Raw genomic sequence first — 17,115 nt, forward strand, 5'->3', positions numbered from 1 at the left:
CCTTATAGCTGTTAGAATGATTTGAGGGTTAGAAATAGATTGATGTTTTATGGCACAGTAATAAAGTTGTGAATTATTGTCTGATGTAATTGTACTCATTTACATTCCTGCCAGCAAAGTCTTGAGGGTACCCTGTTTCTCTACATGCTTGCCAACATAAAGTATCAGAAGACTTTCTGATTTTTGCCATTCTAATGAATGGGAAATAGCATCTCATTTTTGTTTTGGATTTACTTGATGGCTAATGATTCTGAAATTATATTCTATATGTTGGTTATTCAAGTTCTTACCTGTGTACTTTTTTTTAACATCTTTTTCTCATACACTTTGCCCATTTTTCCATTGGCTGTTCTTTTTTATTATGATTTATAGGAGTTCTTTATATATTTTGAAGAATTCTATTTGTTTATATACATTAACATACATTTACATATAAAGTATTTAGAAAAAAAATGCAGAATGATACATGCAGTTTGGTAGAATTGTAAAATGAAGACATTGTTGTCCAGGATTAAATATACTCCTGTGCATGTGTGTGCACACACACACACAAGCACCCAACGTGGACTGGAAAGGTTTTTGCACCAAGTGGAGTGGGGAAGTAATGCCTCTGTGGAAAGCTGAAAGATTTCTTGATATACTGTTCTATTTCTTTCATTTATGTATAAATGTATATTTGTATATTTTTTTTAAAAAAACCTGAAGTAGAAATGAAAAACAAAATTCTATGTTTTAAACAGAGATGGTTTCGAGCAAGATTACAAGAAAAGAGATTTATTCAGAAATATCATAGCGTCAAAAAGATTGAGCATGAAGGTCAAGAATGTCTGAGCCAGCGAAATAGGGCTGCATCAGTAATACAGAAAGCAGTGCGCCATTTTCTCCTCCGTAAAAAGCAGGAAAAATTCACTAGTGGAATCATTAAAATTCAGGTAATTGAAACTTGTATAGTTTTAGTTCAAAACTTTAGTTTGCAATTCATCTACATGATATCTAACACTATAAAAACATAGTTACCATTTTAAAAAGCTAAAGCATTAGCTGGTAGAATAACTCATAAGCACTACACTACCATAATTTCATTGCTAAGCTCTTTATTTTCAAATGCTCTAGAGGAGGTTTATAATCAAGAAGTAAAAATATTTTAACATTTTGAATAAATTTAGACATCTTTGGCTGATAAATGCTGTCCAGTTTACATATAGGAATATTATCTGTATTTCTTTTTTTGAAAGTTGATTTTGCTATTTATTTGAACTTGAGATTTTAATTGAAATGTATGTGATCATGTCAAATAAATTTACTGAAAATGTTTACATTGTGAAAACAGATGTAGATATAAATAGAAAACATTGGCTATAATCTTAAAATTACTCTGTTGTATCTCTTTAAGGCATTATGGAGAGGCTATTCTTGGAGGAAGAAAAATGATTGTACAAAAATTAAAGCTATACGACTAAGTCTTCAAGTTGTTAATAGGGAGATTCGAGAAGAAAACAAACTCTACAAAAGAACTGCACTTGCACTTCATTACCTTTTGACATATAAGCACCTTTCTGCCATTCTTGAGGCCTTAAAACACCTAGGTTAGTTTGTGTTAACATGTTTAAAGAATGATGTAATACTACATTATTAGCTAAAACTTCATTTTGTTGCTGTAAATTTACCTGTGTGTGTGTTTTCTTTTCTTTCAGAGGTAGTTACTAGATTGTCTCCACTTTGTTGTGAGAACATGGCCCATAGTGGAGCAATTTCTAAAATATTTGTTTTGATCCGAAGTTGTAATCGCAGTGTTCCTTGTATGGAAGTCATCAGATATGCTGTGCAAGTCTTGCTTAATGTATCTAAGGTAGTTTTTCATTTTATTAATGAGATATTCACTGGTCAACAAATATGCCCCTGCAAATTAAGTTTGTGTTTACTCATCACTAGGGCTTAAATCTCTAAGTTAAATTCATTTATGTGCAAGAGTCTTAGGGTGAAAAAATGTTTATTAACATAAATGTAGGTTTAAATACCAATTTTTGTATTATTTTATTTCCTCAGTCTTTATAATATTAAAAACAATGATGATTAAAAGTTATTAAGTACTTACTACATGCTAGTATTTTTCATGCATTGTTTAATCCTCATAATAATCCTCTAAAGTAGTTCATATTATTATTCCCATTTTATAGAGAAAAAATAATAATAATTATAGAAATTAGGTTCCTCCTGTAAGAACCTGAGTGTGGTAAGTGGTAGAGTTGAATTTGGATTCATTTCTGTCTGCCTTTAGAGGTGGTGATGTTACCTACTGCATTATATCAAAATAGTATTACCACATTATAATCATGTCTAGCAAAGTGTGTGAAAGAAAAATATTGCTATAACTTAGTTACTCTGTAATTGTTAATCTGTGTATCAGAATTTGTCTTTTGGCCTTGGGCTATTCCAAACTATATTGTATGCAACCAAAGGTTGAAAGATTTCTCTTTCCTACTCAACCTTTCAGTGACAACTTAAAGCACTTTACCCAATATTTTTATTTTGAGAGGTAGTGGTTAAGAACACAGATCTGAGGCCAAACTGCTTGAGTTTGAATCCCAGCTCAGTAGCTTATTATAGGTTACTTAGCTTCTCTGTACTTTACTTTCTGCAACTATAAAATGAGTATAGTAACAGTACTCAAAACGTTATTGTGAGGATTGAGTTAATACACATTAATACATAAACATGCCATACAAAGGGTCAGCTATGTTGTTTTGTTATTTTTATCTTAGTATCATTATTTGTTACCATGCAAATTTCACTATGAATCTAATAATATAATTAGAAAAATGAGGCATGGAAAATATATCCTAGACTTATTAGCATCATATGTATTTTGTTTTATTTTCGAGCAAGCTCTTCTTCCTCTCAAGGAGCATGTAATAGAGTAACTAATTAGATCCTGCCTTTATCATTATCTTACCTATGATTAATAATACCACAGATAAGTTATCTTTTTCCTTAGAGATTCTTACTAAAGTGGTCTTTAAAAGTTTGCTTTTATTGACTTCAAGATGTTTGTTTTCAGAGGTTTTAAATTTGATTTATTTTATGTGAAACTTTAGAATTAGGGGGAAAGGATTAAGATTAAAATGTGAATACACATATATGATAGATCCATAAATGATGATAATATCAAAGCTATTTCACAAAGTCCTTTGCACTTGCTGCAGGTGGTCCAAAAATTTGGCTATACTAAGTATGGACTTTTGTATTTTGTTTTTTTGGTTGGGTTGTTTGTAAATGTATGTGTTTATTACAACTTTTAATTTCATTCTGTTCTCTTCAAGTATGAGAAAACTACTTCAGCAGTTTATGATGTAGAAAATTGTATAGATATACTATTGGAGCTTTTGCAGATATACCGAGAAAAGCCTGGTAATAAAGTTGCAGACAAAGGCGGAAGCATTTTTACAAAAACTTGTTGTTTGTTGGCTATTTTACTGAAGACAACAAATAGAGCCTCTGTAAGTATTAGTCAGTTGCCTTTCTTTAAGATTATTTTTCTGTGGTCTTAAGTCTATGACTTTTATAGTTTTCCTTTAGTAATTATCACTCTATAATAGGGTTTTATGTGTGTTCAAACCTGCTTTTTGCACTGATAAAATGAGTTCAGGATGTATCTATGAGTTGTTTCTTTCTGACTATTAAAGAAACTGAATTCTGAAAATAAATTTATTACAGCCATATAAGTAACCATTTCCCATTTACTAGAGAGAAAATTATCCTAGCAAGATAGAAAACCAGATAGGTATAACTTCTTATCCTCCTGTTGTAACCATAATTGTATTTCAAGCTTTTCTACGATGAGACCTCTGAGTCATTCTTTTTAAGTGTCATAATTAACATGGGGAAACCATAGGCCATAATTGGACTGTGGCCTTTATCCTGGTAAGGGAACCGCTGCAGGGTAAAGCAAGGGAATTATATTTTCCAATTTAAATTTTAACAACACTCTGGCTTCTGATTGAAGAATAAATTTGGGAGAGCATGTGTGGATATAGTGAGACCATCAAAGAAGGTGGCAAGTGTTGATATGTAGTGATCTAGGCAAGAATTGTGCTTGTCTTAGGATTGTGTCACTGAGAGGTAAGTAGAAGACTTTGGAAACTGCAGAGGTAAACTTTTCAAGACTTGGTAACTGGATATGATAGGTATGTTGACTATAATTCCTATGTTGACTATAATAATTCATTCTTATATTCAGTGTGGAGTTAAGTATGCAACTTTTGAATATTTATCTTCTTTATAATTGCCTTGCAAATTAGCTCGTAATTTAAATCAATCTACCTGCCAAACTTGGTGAGGTTTCTTTGATTATTCAAAGCTTAAAAGTTTACTGCAGGCTGGGCACGGTGGCTCACGCCTGTAATCCCAGCACTTTGTGAGGCCGAGGCAGGCAGATCACGAGGTCAGGAGATTGAGACCATCCTGGCTCACACAGTGAAACCCCATCTCTACTAAAAATACAAAAAAAATTAGCCGGGTGTGGTGGCAGGTGCCTGTAATCCCAGCTACTTGGGAGGCTGAGGCAGGAGAATGGCGTGAACCCGGGAGGCGGAGATTGCAGTGAGCTAAGATCGCACCACTGCACTTCAGCCTGGGCGACAGAGCAAGAGAGACCATCTCAAAAAAGAAAAAAAAAGGTTTACTGTATAGTTTTTATTATGTTTGATTTTGCTAGTCTAAAAGAGATAAAATTTTAATTCTTATTACTTTTTAGTAACTGTGCATTTTATTTTGTAGGATGTACGAAGTAGGTCCAAAGTTGTTGACCGTATTTACAGTCTCTACAAACTTACAGCTCATAAACATAAAATGAATACTGAAAGAATACTTTACAAGCAAAAGAAGAATTCTTCTATAAGCATTCCTTTTATCCCAGAAACACCTGTAAGGACCAGAATAGTTTCAAGGTAAGCAGTTAAATATAGTCCATAAATTTGTGTCACTGTTCATTCATTCATTTAACAAATATTTATTGAGCACTTACCATAAACAAGACGTGCTTTTCAGCGGAGAAACAACATATGAATAAGAATGGAATGTTTGGTAAATTTAAAAGAGGCAATCTTGGTAAATAATGAAATAACATTATACTGTAGCTTTGGACATTTAATAGTTATTCAACAAACTTCTTATATTAAATAGTTAAGAGCTAAGGCTAAGAAGCTTGTTATAAGTTTTGTCATTTTATTTATTTTATTTTGCATGAAAGACAAACTACACTGTTTAAGAAGTGCCAAAAGTCCTTCTTAGCCAAAATATCAACCTCCAGTCCTCCCATAATCACCCTGATTCTTGAAATTTCTCCTTCTGGAAATTTAGTTTGACATTTTCTGATTTTATTGGCAAAAAGATTTAATTTATTTTGGTGAACCGTCATGGCATTTAATTAGTGTTTTACCTCCCTTCCTTCTTTCTCCCTCCTCCTTTTTTTCTTCCCCCTTCTCCCTCTCTCCCTCCCTCCCTTCCTTCCTTCTTTCCTTCTTGAGACTTAGCAATTCTCTATACTAGATACAAATCCTACATTATTGACAACACACTATTTCTTGACCTGAGTGGTTACACAGCCATTAGCTTTATAATTATACTCATAATTATAAATTGTATAATGTAGTTCTAAATTGGTTTTATGCATGCATATTTCACAGCATAATGTAAAGTTCATTTGCTTGAAATATATTAATGGGACCATTTCTACATGTTTTTTAAGGACTTGGTAGAATTTAATATTCATTATGTTTTAAAAGCTCATACTAACATATGAATAGATTCTCTTAAAAGTTTGATGTAGGTCAGGCTTTTGAGGTAAAATTTACTGACAGTATAAATGCATTCTTTAAATGTGTGCAATTCAATTCTTTTTGACAAATGTATGCAGTTAGGAAACTACCACCACTGAGATACAAAATATTTCTATAACACAAAGTTTCCTTATGCCCCTTTGTTGTCAGTTCTCTTTCTTTATTCCCTGGATTTTGGGAACTACTGATCTGATTTTTGTACCTTTGGTTTTGCCATTTCTATACTGTCACATATATGGAATCATATAGTAGATAGCTTTTTGTGACTGGATTCTTTTCCTTAGCATAATGCTTTTGAAATTTGTTCATGTTTATGCATGGATTTGAATTTCATTCCTTTCTATCACTTAGTACTATTCCATTGTATGGTCGTGCCACACTTTGTTCACTCACCAATTGATATATCTTTGGATTTTTAACAGGACAAAATAAGATGATGGAAATGCATATAGTAGGGAATTATGTGAGAAGATGCATGAACTCCCTTGGTTTGATACTATTTTCTCAATAAGTTTGAGATTATAAACTCAACAACTCAGAAGCAGCTCAGAGGGTATGGAGGTTCCGGAAGTTTGAAAAGAGGAAAGGACTAAGATAGTCATCTTGGAGAGAAAGGGAGCATGCTGGCAATTTCAAATGCTCATTTTAGATTTGTAATTATTGGCAAAAGATAAAATCAGCTTGGTTGTGTAAACATTTTTAGTAATATGCAGCTGTATAGGAATGGAGAAGGCAGATACTTTGACTCAATTTGAAATCCAAGTAGAATTCTTCAAACTAGTTTGGTAGGAGAGAGAGACAACAGTTAATGGCATTTGCAAAGGTTTTGATAATACTGATGCACCTGAGCTAGATACACAGGAAAGTAAGGACAGCATTCTGGTGGATGTTGGGTATGTGTTGAGGCCAAATGAAGTGGAGATCTCAGTGGGATAGAAGAACTGGTTCAATGACTGTGTTAGAGCATATGACATGGATGAATCAGAAATGGTGGATGGAGAACAGAAGTGTCAAGATTTCAGTGGTCGCACACTTTCTGATGATGACAAAGTCTAGTATGTGATCATATTAAAAAGGATTGGTTGAGGTAGAATTGAAGGAAAGCGAGGCAAAAACGGACTAGGTTGCTGGCTTTTTGGTCACATAGATGTTGCTGTTGCTGAGAACGGTGACAGTAGGTAAGAGGAGACCAAGAACCAGGTTTACAAGGAATAAGACACTGAGAGTTTGGCTGATGACCTAAAGGCAGTGGTCAAGCTAAATAGCATAAGCTTCAAAGAAGCCAGCATTATTTTTTAGAAAGGATGGAGAAAAATAGTCTGGAACTAGTGATGGGCAATAATATGAAGTTCTCCCACCTCTTTGAGCAGTTTGTAAGGGAAATGATGTGTTCAGGAGTAGCTACAATTTAGTTAAGACAAAAAAGGTGAAGGTAACTCTAAAGAGAAGAACTTTATTAACGCCGGACTTTTTTTTTTTTTTTTTTTTTTAACAGACTTAAGCCAGATTGGGTTTTGAGAAGAGATAACATGGAAGAAATCACAAATCCCCTGCAAGCTATTCAAATGGTGATGGATACGCTTGGCATTCCTTATTAGTAAATGTAAACATTTTCAGTATGTATAAAGAAATATTAAAGCCAATCATGAGTACGTAAAGTGATTTTTGCTCTCTGTGTACAACTTTTAAAATCTGACTTTGTTTTAAAAAAACATAAACTGTTCATTACATTCTTCATTTTTATTTATAGTTTTATGCATGTAATAAACTAATATGTCAAAAGATGATTATATTATTCCTATTATCTTAAAGTATTATAGTAGTTTCAATGTAATCTTATTACTAAAAGGAAATAATAGCTGATTACACCTTTTTTATAGGTAAGTTGAGGAATTTTCATAAAACAAATGTGAGAAATTGAAGGTCTGTCTACTCACTAAGAAGTGAGACTAGGATAAAATAATCTCACAAATTCATATCAATGGCATCCTTATCCATATCCTTGACTGGCTAAAGCATCCAGATAAGCAAGTGAGCCCTTCTAGGCTCACAAAAAGAATACACCCACCACTGTATTTACTAAAAATTCTTACCATTGAACTGATGGGGGTTATAATTTGAAGTGGAAGGAACATGCTATTGCTTATAATAGAATCTTGTTGTGTAGTTATACACCACAGACCTGAAAATGATTCAGTATTGAAATGTGATTTTTTTTCTACGCTTTGAGTCACTGTTACTAGTATCTGTGGTTTCAGGGCCACAGATGTCTAATTCTTATGGCTGAAATCTGAATACAGTCTCAAAGTCTGCCCATGGGAGTGAGAATCCCTGGGCTCATCCTTTTCTTTCATCACTTTGTTCAGTAAACTTAGGAGTAATCAACTAACTTCATTATATTCCTTGGTTCTCGACATATGGTCAAAGGTATTATTTATAGAGACACTAAACTCCTTGCTTCTCAGGAGCAGTTAATAAGGAGTATCAAATGCATTTATTTTGCGTAACTCTCTAAACAATTCACATCAAAAACTATCAGTGTTCTCCATACTATTAGAAATAGAGTCCTTAGCATTTTTGGATCTAATCAGATTAAACAGCCAACTCCAGAAACCCCAGAACCAACTAAAGAAATCCATCCTTAAAACTCTGTTCCTCTAGAACAACTACTGATACCAAAATCTTTATTAGTCAGGGTTCTCCAGAGGGAAAGAACTAATAGTATATATGTATACATGAAAGGAAATTCATTAGGGAGAATTGGCTCACGTGATCAAATGGAGAAGTCTTAGCATAAGTCGTCTGCAAGCCAGAGAAGAAAGAAGCCAGTAGTGGCTCAATTTGAATCCAACAGTCTCAAAAGCAAGGAAGCCAGCAGTTCAGCCTTGAGCCTGTGTCTAAAGGCCTGAGAGCCCCCAGCAAACCACTGGTGTGATTCCAAGAGTCCAAAGGCCAAAGAACCTGCAGTCTGATGTCCAAAGGCAGTAGGAACAGAAGAAAGCATTCAGCGTGGGAGAAAGATGGAAGCCAGAAGACTCAGCAAGCCAGTTTTTCCCACCTTCTTTCACTTGCTTTGTTCCAGTTGTGCTGGCAGCTGATTGGATGGTGCCCACCCACACTGAGGGTGGGTCTCCCTCTCCCAGTCCACTGACTCAAATGTCAATCTCGGGTCTCTATCTGTCAGTCCACTGACTCAAATTTCAGTCTCCTCTGGCAACACCCTCACAGACACATCAAGAAACAATACTTTACCAGCTATCCAGGCATCCTTAAATGCAATCAAGTTGATAGCTAATGTATTAGTCTGTTTTCACACTGCTGATAAAGACATACCCGAGACTAGTTAATTTATACAGGAAAAAGGGTATAAGGGACTTACAGTTACATGTGGCTGGGGACGCCTTGCAATCATGGCAAAAGGCAAGGAGGAGCAAGTCACGTCTTACGTGGATGGCAGCAGGCAAAAAGAACCTGTGCAGGGAAGCTCCACCTTATAAAGCCATCAGATCTTGTGAGACTTATTTAATATCAGAAGAACAGCACAGGGAAAACTACCCATGATTCAGTTACCTCTTACTGGGTCCCTCCCACAACACGTGGGAATTCAAGGTGACATTTGGGTGGAGAAACAGCCAAAACATATCATTCTGTCCCTGGACCATACCAAATCTCATATCCTCATATTTCTAAACCAATCATACCTTCCCAACCATCCCCTAAGTCTTAACCCATTTCAGCATTAACTCAAAAGTTCACAGTCAAAAGTCTCATCCAAGACAAGGCAAGTTTCTTTTATGTATGAGCCTGGAAAATCAAAAGCAGGCTAGTTACTTCCTAGATGCAGTGAGGGTATAAGCATTAGGTAAATACAGCCATTCCAAATGGGAGAAATTGACCAAAACAAAGAGCTACAGGCCCCATGCAAGTCTGAAATCCAGCAAGGCAGTCAAATCTTAAAGCTCTAAAATGATCTCCTTTGAATCCATGTCTCACATCCAGGTCATGCTGATGCAAGAGGTAGGTTCCCACGGTCTTGGGCAGCTCTCCCCCTGTGGCTTTTCAGGGAACAGCCTCTCTTCCAGCTGCTTTCATGGGCTGGGGTTGAATGTCTACAGCTTTTCCAAGTGCAGGTGCAAGCTGCTCGTGGATCTACCATTCTGGGTTGCGGAAGATGGTGGCCTTCCTCTCACAGCTCCAATAGGTGGTACCCCAGTAAGGACTCTGTGTGGGGACTCTGACCCCACATTTCCCTTCTCACTGCCCTAGCAGGGATTCTCCATGAGGGCCCTGCCCCTCCAGCAAACTTCTGCCTGGGCATCCAGGCATTCCCATACACCCTCTGAAATCTAGGTGGAGGTTCCCAAACCCCAATTATTGACTTCTGTGCACTGGCAGGCTCAATACCACATGGAAGCTGCCAAGGCTTGAGGTTTGCACCCTCTAAAGCCATGGTCCGAGATCTACATTGACTCCTTTCCACCTTGGCTCAAGAGGCTGGGATGCAGGTCAGCAAGTTCCTAGGTTGCACACAGCATGACCCTGGGCCCAGCCCACAAAACCACTTTTTCCTCCTAATCCTCCAGGCCTGTAATGGGAGTGGCTGCTATGAAGACCTCTAACATGCCCTGGAGACATTTTCCCCATTGTTTTGGAGATTAACATTTGGGTCCTCATTACTTATGCAAATTTCTGCAGCTGGCTTACATTTCTCCTCAGGAAATGGGATTTCTTTCACATTGTTAGCTACAAATTTTCCTAACTTTTGTGCTCTGCTTCCCTTACAAAACTGAATGCCTTTAACAGCACTCAAGTCACCTCTTGAATGCTTTGCTGCTTAGAAATTTCTTCCACCAGATACCCTAAATCATCTCTCTCAAGTTCAAAGATCCACAAATATCTGGGGCAGAGGCAAAATGCCACCAGTCTATTTGCTAAAACATAACAGGGGTCACCTTTACCCCATTCCCAACAAGTTCCTCATCTCCATCTGAGACCACCTCAACCTGGATTTCATTGTCCATATCACTATCAGCATTTTGGACAAAGCCATTCAACAAGTCTGTAGGAAGTTCCATACTTTCTCACATTTTTCTGTCTTTGAGCCCTCCAAACTGTTCCAAACTCTGCCTGTTACCCAGTTCCAAAGTCGCTTCAACATTTTCAGGTATTTTTTTCAGCAGTACCCCATTCCTGGTATCAATTTACTGTATTATTCCATTTTCAGGCTGCTGATAAAGGCATATTTAAGACTGGGTAATTTGTACAGGAAAAGGGGTTTAATGTACTTACAGTTCCACGTGGCTGGGGAAGCCTTACATCATGGCAGAAGGCAAGGAGGAGCAAGTCACCTCTTACAAGGATGTCAGGGAAAAAGAGCTTGTGCAGGGAAACTCTGCCTTTTAAAGCCATCAGATCTCATGAGCCTTATTCACTATCAGGAGAACAGCACAGGAAATATCTGCCCCCATGATTCAGTCACCTCCCACTGGGTCCTTCCCATGATATGTGGGAATTCAAGATGAGATTTGAGTGCAGACACAGCCAAATCATATCATCTAATATTAACCATCATGGGGGCCACATGCTTCCTTTTATTAGGAACTAACACCCACAATAACTAACCTACCCCCCTTGAAAATAGCATTAATCCTTCCATGAGGGTAGAGATCTCACGACCTAATTATATCTTAAATGTTCCACCTCCCAACACCTTTACATTGGAGATTACATTTCCAACATACAAACTTTCGGGAACACTTGCAAATCATAGCAGACATTAGTATCCAAAATATATGAGTAACTCCTATAACTTAATAGGAAAATAAATTACCTGATTTTAAAACTGGCAAAGAAGACATATAAATTGCTAACAGGTATATGAAAATGTGCTCAACATCACTAATCATTAGGTAAATGCAAATCAAAACTACAATGAGATGTCAGCTCAGACCTGTTATTGGTCAGAAAGTGGAGAAAAGGAAACCTTTATACATGGTTAGTGGAAATGTAAAAAAGGTGCAGCTATAGAAAACAATATGGAGGTTTCTTTAAAAAATTAAAGTAGAATTACCATTTGATCGAGAAATCTCACTTCTGAATATATGTCCAAAGGAATGAAACTCAGTACCTCAAAGAGGTGTCTGTACTCCAATGTTCATTGCAGGATTATTTACAATAGTCAAGATATGGAAACAAGTGTTCACCGATGAATGAATTTTCAAAAGCAGTACAGTTGACTCTTTAATAACATGGGTTTAAACCATGTAAGTGCACTCCTATGCAGATTTTTTTTTTCAATATATATGTTGGAAAACTTTTTGGAGATTTGTGATAATTTGAAAAAACATGCAGGTAAACTGTGTAACCTAGAAACATTAAAAACATTAAGAAAAAGTTAGATATACCAAGCGTGCATAAATATATGTAGATAATAGTCTTTTATTATATACTACCACAAAATATACACAAATCTATTGAAAGAAGTCAAAATGTATTAAAATTTACACACACAAACACCTGCAGACCATACATGAGACCATTCACAGCGGAGATAAATGTAAATAAGCATAAATATGCAGTATTAAATCATAACCACATAAAATTAATTGTATATACTGTACTACTGTAATAATTTCATTGCCACCTCCTGTTATTATGTAGTGAGCTCCAGTGTTGTATCTGCTTAAAATGCCATGTGATGCTAATCATTTCCATGTGAGCAGTTCATCACTCTAGTAAATTGTGTATTGCAGTAAAAAGAGATCTCTCACGGTTTTTGTGTATTCTTCATTGTATTTAGTGCGATACTGTAAACCCTGAATAACAATAGGAAGCACATACCAAGTGCTACTAGTGATACTGCAAGGGCTCCCAAGAGGCAAAGAAAAGTCATGGTACTAAAAGAAAAGTTTGAATTGCTTGATATGTACTGCAGATTGAGGTCTGCAGATGAAGTTGCCCACAATTTCAAGGTAAATGAATCTAGGATAAGGAACATTGTAAAGAAAGAAAAGGAAATTTGGATAGCCATCACTGCATCTATGCCAACAGGCACAAAAACCTTGCACTTTTTGAAAAATATCTTTCTGTATTGAGGATGTAGCTTTTATGTAGGTGCAAGATTGTTATAGGAAAGGCACCCTTATAGACTATAACATAATTCGTAAAAAAACAAAGTCATTATATGACAACTTACAGCCAAAGGGAAGTAAAGGAGTTAAAGCTGGAAAATTTAATGACAGCAAAAGATAGTTTGATAATTTTAGAAAAAGTTTTGGTTTTAAAAATGTCAGGAAACAGAAGTAGCTTCTGCCAACCTAGAAGCAGCAGATGAATTCCCAGGTGCCATTAAGAAAATCATTGAGAAGAAAGGATATCTGCCTGAATGCACTTTAAATGCAGACAAAAATGTCCTAAATAAAAGAAACTGACACAAAGGACATTTATTAGTAAGGAAGAAAAGCAAGTACCAAGATTTAAGTCAGGAAGGGGTATGCTAACTCTACTATTTAGTGTAAATGCAGTCGGGTTTATGATCAGGACTGCCCTTATCTATAAAGTTGGTAACTCCTGGGCCTTGAAAGGAAAAAAACACCTGTTGCCAGTCTCTTGGTTGTACGACAAGAGAACCGCAGTTGAACAATGGGAACTCTATTTCTGGATTGGTTCCATGGATGATTTGTCCCTGAAGCTAGGAAGTACCTTGCCAGTAATGAACTTCCTATTAATGTTCTTTTCATATCGGACAATGCCCCAGCCATGCAAAACCGCATGAGTTCAACAGTGAAGAGGTAGACGTCATCTTCTTTCCCCCAAATACAACTCAATTTGGCCTCTAGATCGGGGGTTATAAGGATCTTTAAGGCTCATTACACACATTACCATATGGAAAAGATTGTCAATGCTCTGGAAGAGAATCCAGATAGAGAACCCCTGAAAGAAAGAGCATCATAAAAGTCTGGAAGAATTACACTACTGAAGATGTCATTTGTTGTTGTATAAATAGCTGTGAATGCCCATCGATCATAAAACAATAAATTCTGCTGCAGAGAACTGTCCAGATGTGCATGCCTTCACAGGATTTACAATGGAGCCAATCAAGGAAGAGTGTGGATATGGCAAAAGAAAAAAAAAGGTAAGGAGTGAAAGGTTTAAAGATATGAATTTTGCAGAAATTCAAGAGGTAATAGACACCACAGCAGAGAAATTAATAGAAGACTTGATGGAGAAGAGTGCTTCTGAACCAGTGCCAAATGATGAGGAAGAAGATAGAAAAGAAGCAGTGCCAGAAAACAAATTTACATTAGACAATCTGGCAGAAGGGTTCTGATTATTCAAGACTGCTTTTGTCTTCTTTTATGACATGGACCCTTCTATGATATGGGCAGAGAAACTAAAGCAAGTGGGGAAAGAAAGATTGGTACTGTGTAGAAACATTTTTAGAGAAATGAAAAAGAAAACATCAGAGATTACAATGCATTTCCATAAAGTTACACAAAGTTTACCTGCCTTTCCTGCTTCCACTTCCACTTCTTCCACCTCTTTTGCCTCTGCCACTCCTGAGACAACAAGAATAACTCCTCCTTTTTTCCAAATGAAGATGACAAGGATAAAGCCTTTATGATGATCCACTTTCACTTAGTAAATATATTTCCTCCTTTTATGATTTTATTAGTTACATTTTCTTTCTTCTAGCTTACTCTATTGTAAGAATATGGTCTATAACATATAGTAGAAAAAGTGTGTTAATCATCTATTTGTGTTATTGGTAAGGCTTTCAGTTCACAACATGGTATTAGTAGTTAAGTCTTGGGAGAGTCAAGTTATATGTAGAATTTTGACTGTGCAGAGAGTCAGCAGCCCTAACCCCCACATTGTTTAAGGCTCAACTTTATATGCATACAATGACATATTATACAGTCTAAAAAAGGAAGAAAATCCTGCCACTGACAGCAACAAGGATGGACCTGGAGGACATTATGTGGAGTGAAATAACCAGACACAGAAAGACCAATACTCCATCCTCTCATTTATGTGTGGAATTTAAAACAGTCAAACAAGTGGAAACAGAGAGTAAAATGGTGGTGGTTGCTAGGGGATTGCAGGGAAGAGAAAATAAAGAGGTTTTGGTCAAAGGCAACAAAGTTTCAGTTATGCAAAATGAATACATTCTGGAGACCTATTGTTGAAAAATTAGGTTAATTGAAGCATTTAAAAATTAGTAAGAAAACGATAGTACGATGTTAATGATAGCATCTAGGTAGAGGTTTTGTGTGAAAAAAATATTTGAAAATAAGCAGATGTCAATGATTTTTATAAATTGTAAGTAACCCAAATTTACATAAATAGTTGAATGGATAAATTATGGCATATTTACAGAATGCAATACTATTTAGAAAAGGTGCTATCTAGTGTATCCTCAAATGGATAAATCTCAGAACCAAAATGTTAAACAAAAGGAACCAGACATAAAAATATACATGTATTTCCCATATGATTCCATTTATATAGTATAAAACTACTGATTGATCTATGTTATTAGAAGTCAAGATAATGTTTAACACTAGGGTAGATATAGGCAGTAACTTTGTAGGGGGATTTTGGGGTGCTGGTATATTCCTTCTTTGTTCTGGAGTGTGGATTCATGGATGTCTTAAACTTGTGAGAATTCTTAACATAGGTACACTTTTCTGTTAATATATTATATTTTAATAAAAATTACAAAATTGAAATAATAATAGCTTCTGCCTTGCAGAATTATTTTGTACTCTATTTTATTTTATTTTTATTTCCATAGGTTATTGGGGGAACAGGTGGTATTTGGTTACATGAGTAAGTTCTTTAGCAGTGATCTGTGAGATTTTGGTGCACCCATTGCCCAACCAGTATACGTTGAACCCAATTTGTAGTGTTTTATCCCTCAGTCCCCTTCCACCTTTCTCCAGAATCCCCAAAATCCATTGTATCATTCTTATGCCTTTGCATCCTCATAGCTTAGCTTCCAATTATGAGTGAGAACATACGATATTTGGCTTTCCATTTCTGAGTTACTTCACTTAGAATAATTGTCTCCAGTTCCATTCATGTTGCTGTGAATGCCATTAACTCATTCCTTTTTATGGCTGAGTAGTATTCCATCCTGTATATATATCACAATTTTTTATCCACTCATTGATTGATGTTGATGGACATTTGGGCTGGTTCCATATTTTTGCAATTGTGAATTGTGATGTTATTAACATCACTTGCTTGTGCAAGTATCTTTTTTGTATAATGACTTATTTTCCTCTGGGTAGATAACCAGTAATGGGATTGCTGGAACAAATGGTAGTTCTACTTTTAGTTCTTTAAGGAATCTCCGCACTGTTTTCCACAGTGGTTGTACTAGTTTACATTCCCACCAGCAGTGTAGAAGTGTTCCCTTTTCACTGAATCCACACCAACATCTATTATTATTATTTTTTGATTATGGCCATTGCAGGAGTAAGGTGGTATTGCTTTGTGGTTTAGATTTGGATTTCCTGATCATGAGTGATGTTGAGCATTTTTTCACACATTTGTTGGCCATTTGTATATCTTCTTTTGAGAATTGTCTGTTTATGTCCTTAGACTACTTTTGGATGGGATTGTTTTTTTTTTATTGCTTATTTGTTTAAGTTCTTTGTAGATTCTAGACATTAGTCCTTTGTCAAATGCATAGATTGTGAAGACTTTCTCCCTGTTTATTCTGCTGACTGTTCCTTTTGCCATGCAGAAGCTCTTTAGTTTAATTAAGTCCCATCTATTAATCTTTGTTTTTGTTGCATTTGCTTTTGGGTTCTTGGTCATGAAGTCTTTGCCTAAGCCAATGTCTAAAAGGGTTTTTCCAATGTTATCTTCTAGAATTTTTATAGTTTCAGGTCTTAGATTTAAGTCCTTGATCCATCTTCAGTTGATTTTTTTTGTGTAAGGTGAGAGATGAGTATCCAGTTTCATTCTCCTACATATGGCTTGACAATTATCCCAGCACCATTTGTTGAATAGGGTGTCCTTTCCCACTTTATGTTTTTGTTTGCCGTGTTGAAGATTAGTTGGCTGTAACTATTTGGGTTTATTTCTGGGTTCTCCATTCTGTTCCATTGGTCTATGTGCCTATTTTTATACCAGTACCATGATGTTTTGGTGCCTATGGCCTTATAGTATAGTGTGAAGTCAGGTAATGTGATGCCTCCAAATGATTTGTTCTTTTTCCTTAGTCTTGCTTTGGGTGGGCGGGCTCTCTTTTTGGTTTCATATACAC

The 17,115-nt window shown here is 35.9% G+C and overlaps 1 protein-coding gene across 5 annotated transcripts in view; it reads left to right on the top strand.

Moving 5' to 3' along the window:
- ASPM (assembly factor for spindle microtubules) overlaps window positions 1-7,489 on the top strand; it is a 62,454-nt gene extending 54,965 nt beyond the window's left edge. For 4 of the 5 annotated variants that reach the window (XM_019022509.4, XM_055385997.2, XM_055386966.2 and 1 more), the window contains 6 exons: window positions 741-932; window positions 1,394-1,586; window positions 1,695-1,849; window positions 3,321-3,497; window positions 4,777-4,946; window positions 7,333-7,489. In XM_019022509.4, the coding sequence (XP_018878054.3) occupies window positions 741-932; window positions 1,394-1,586; window positions 1,695-1,849; window positions 3,321-3,497; window positions 4,777-4,946; window positions 7,333-7,435 (990 nt within the window). In that variant the 3' untranslated portion in view covers window positions 7,436-7,489. 5 annotated transcript variants of the gene reach the window in all.
- Window positions 7,490-17,115: the final 9,626 nt, after the last annotated feature.

Source organism: Gorilla gorilla, chromosome 1 (genome assembly GCF_029281585.2).
Source record: "Gorilla gorilla gorilla isolate KB3781 chromosome 1, NHGRI_mGorGor1-v2.1_pri, whole genome shotgun sequence".
NCBI lineage: Eukaryota > Metazoa > Chordata > Mammalia > Primates > Hominidae > Gorilla > Gorilla gorilla.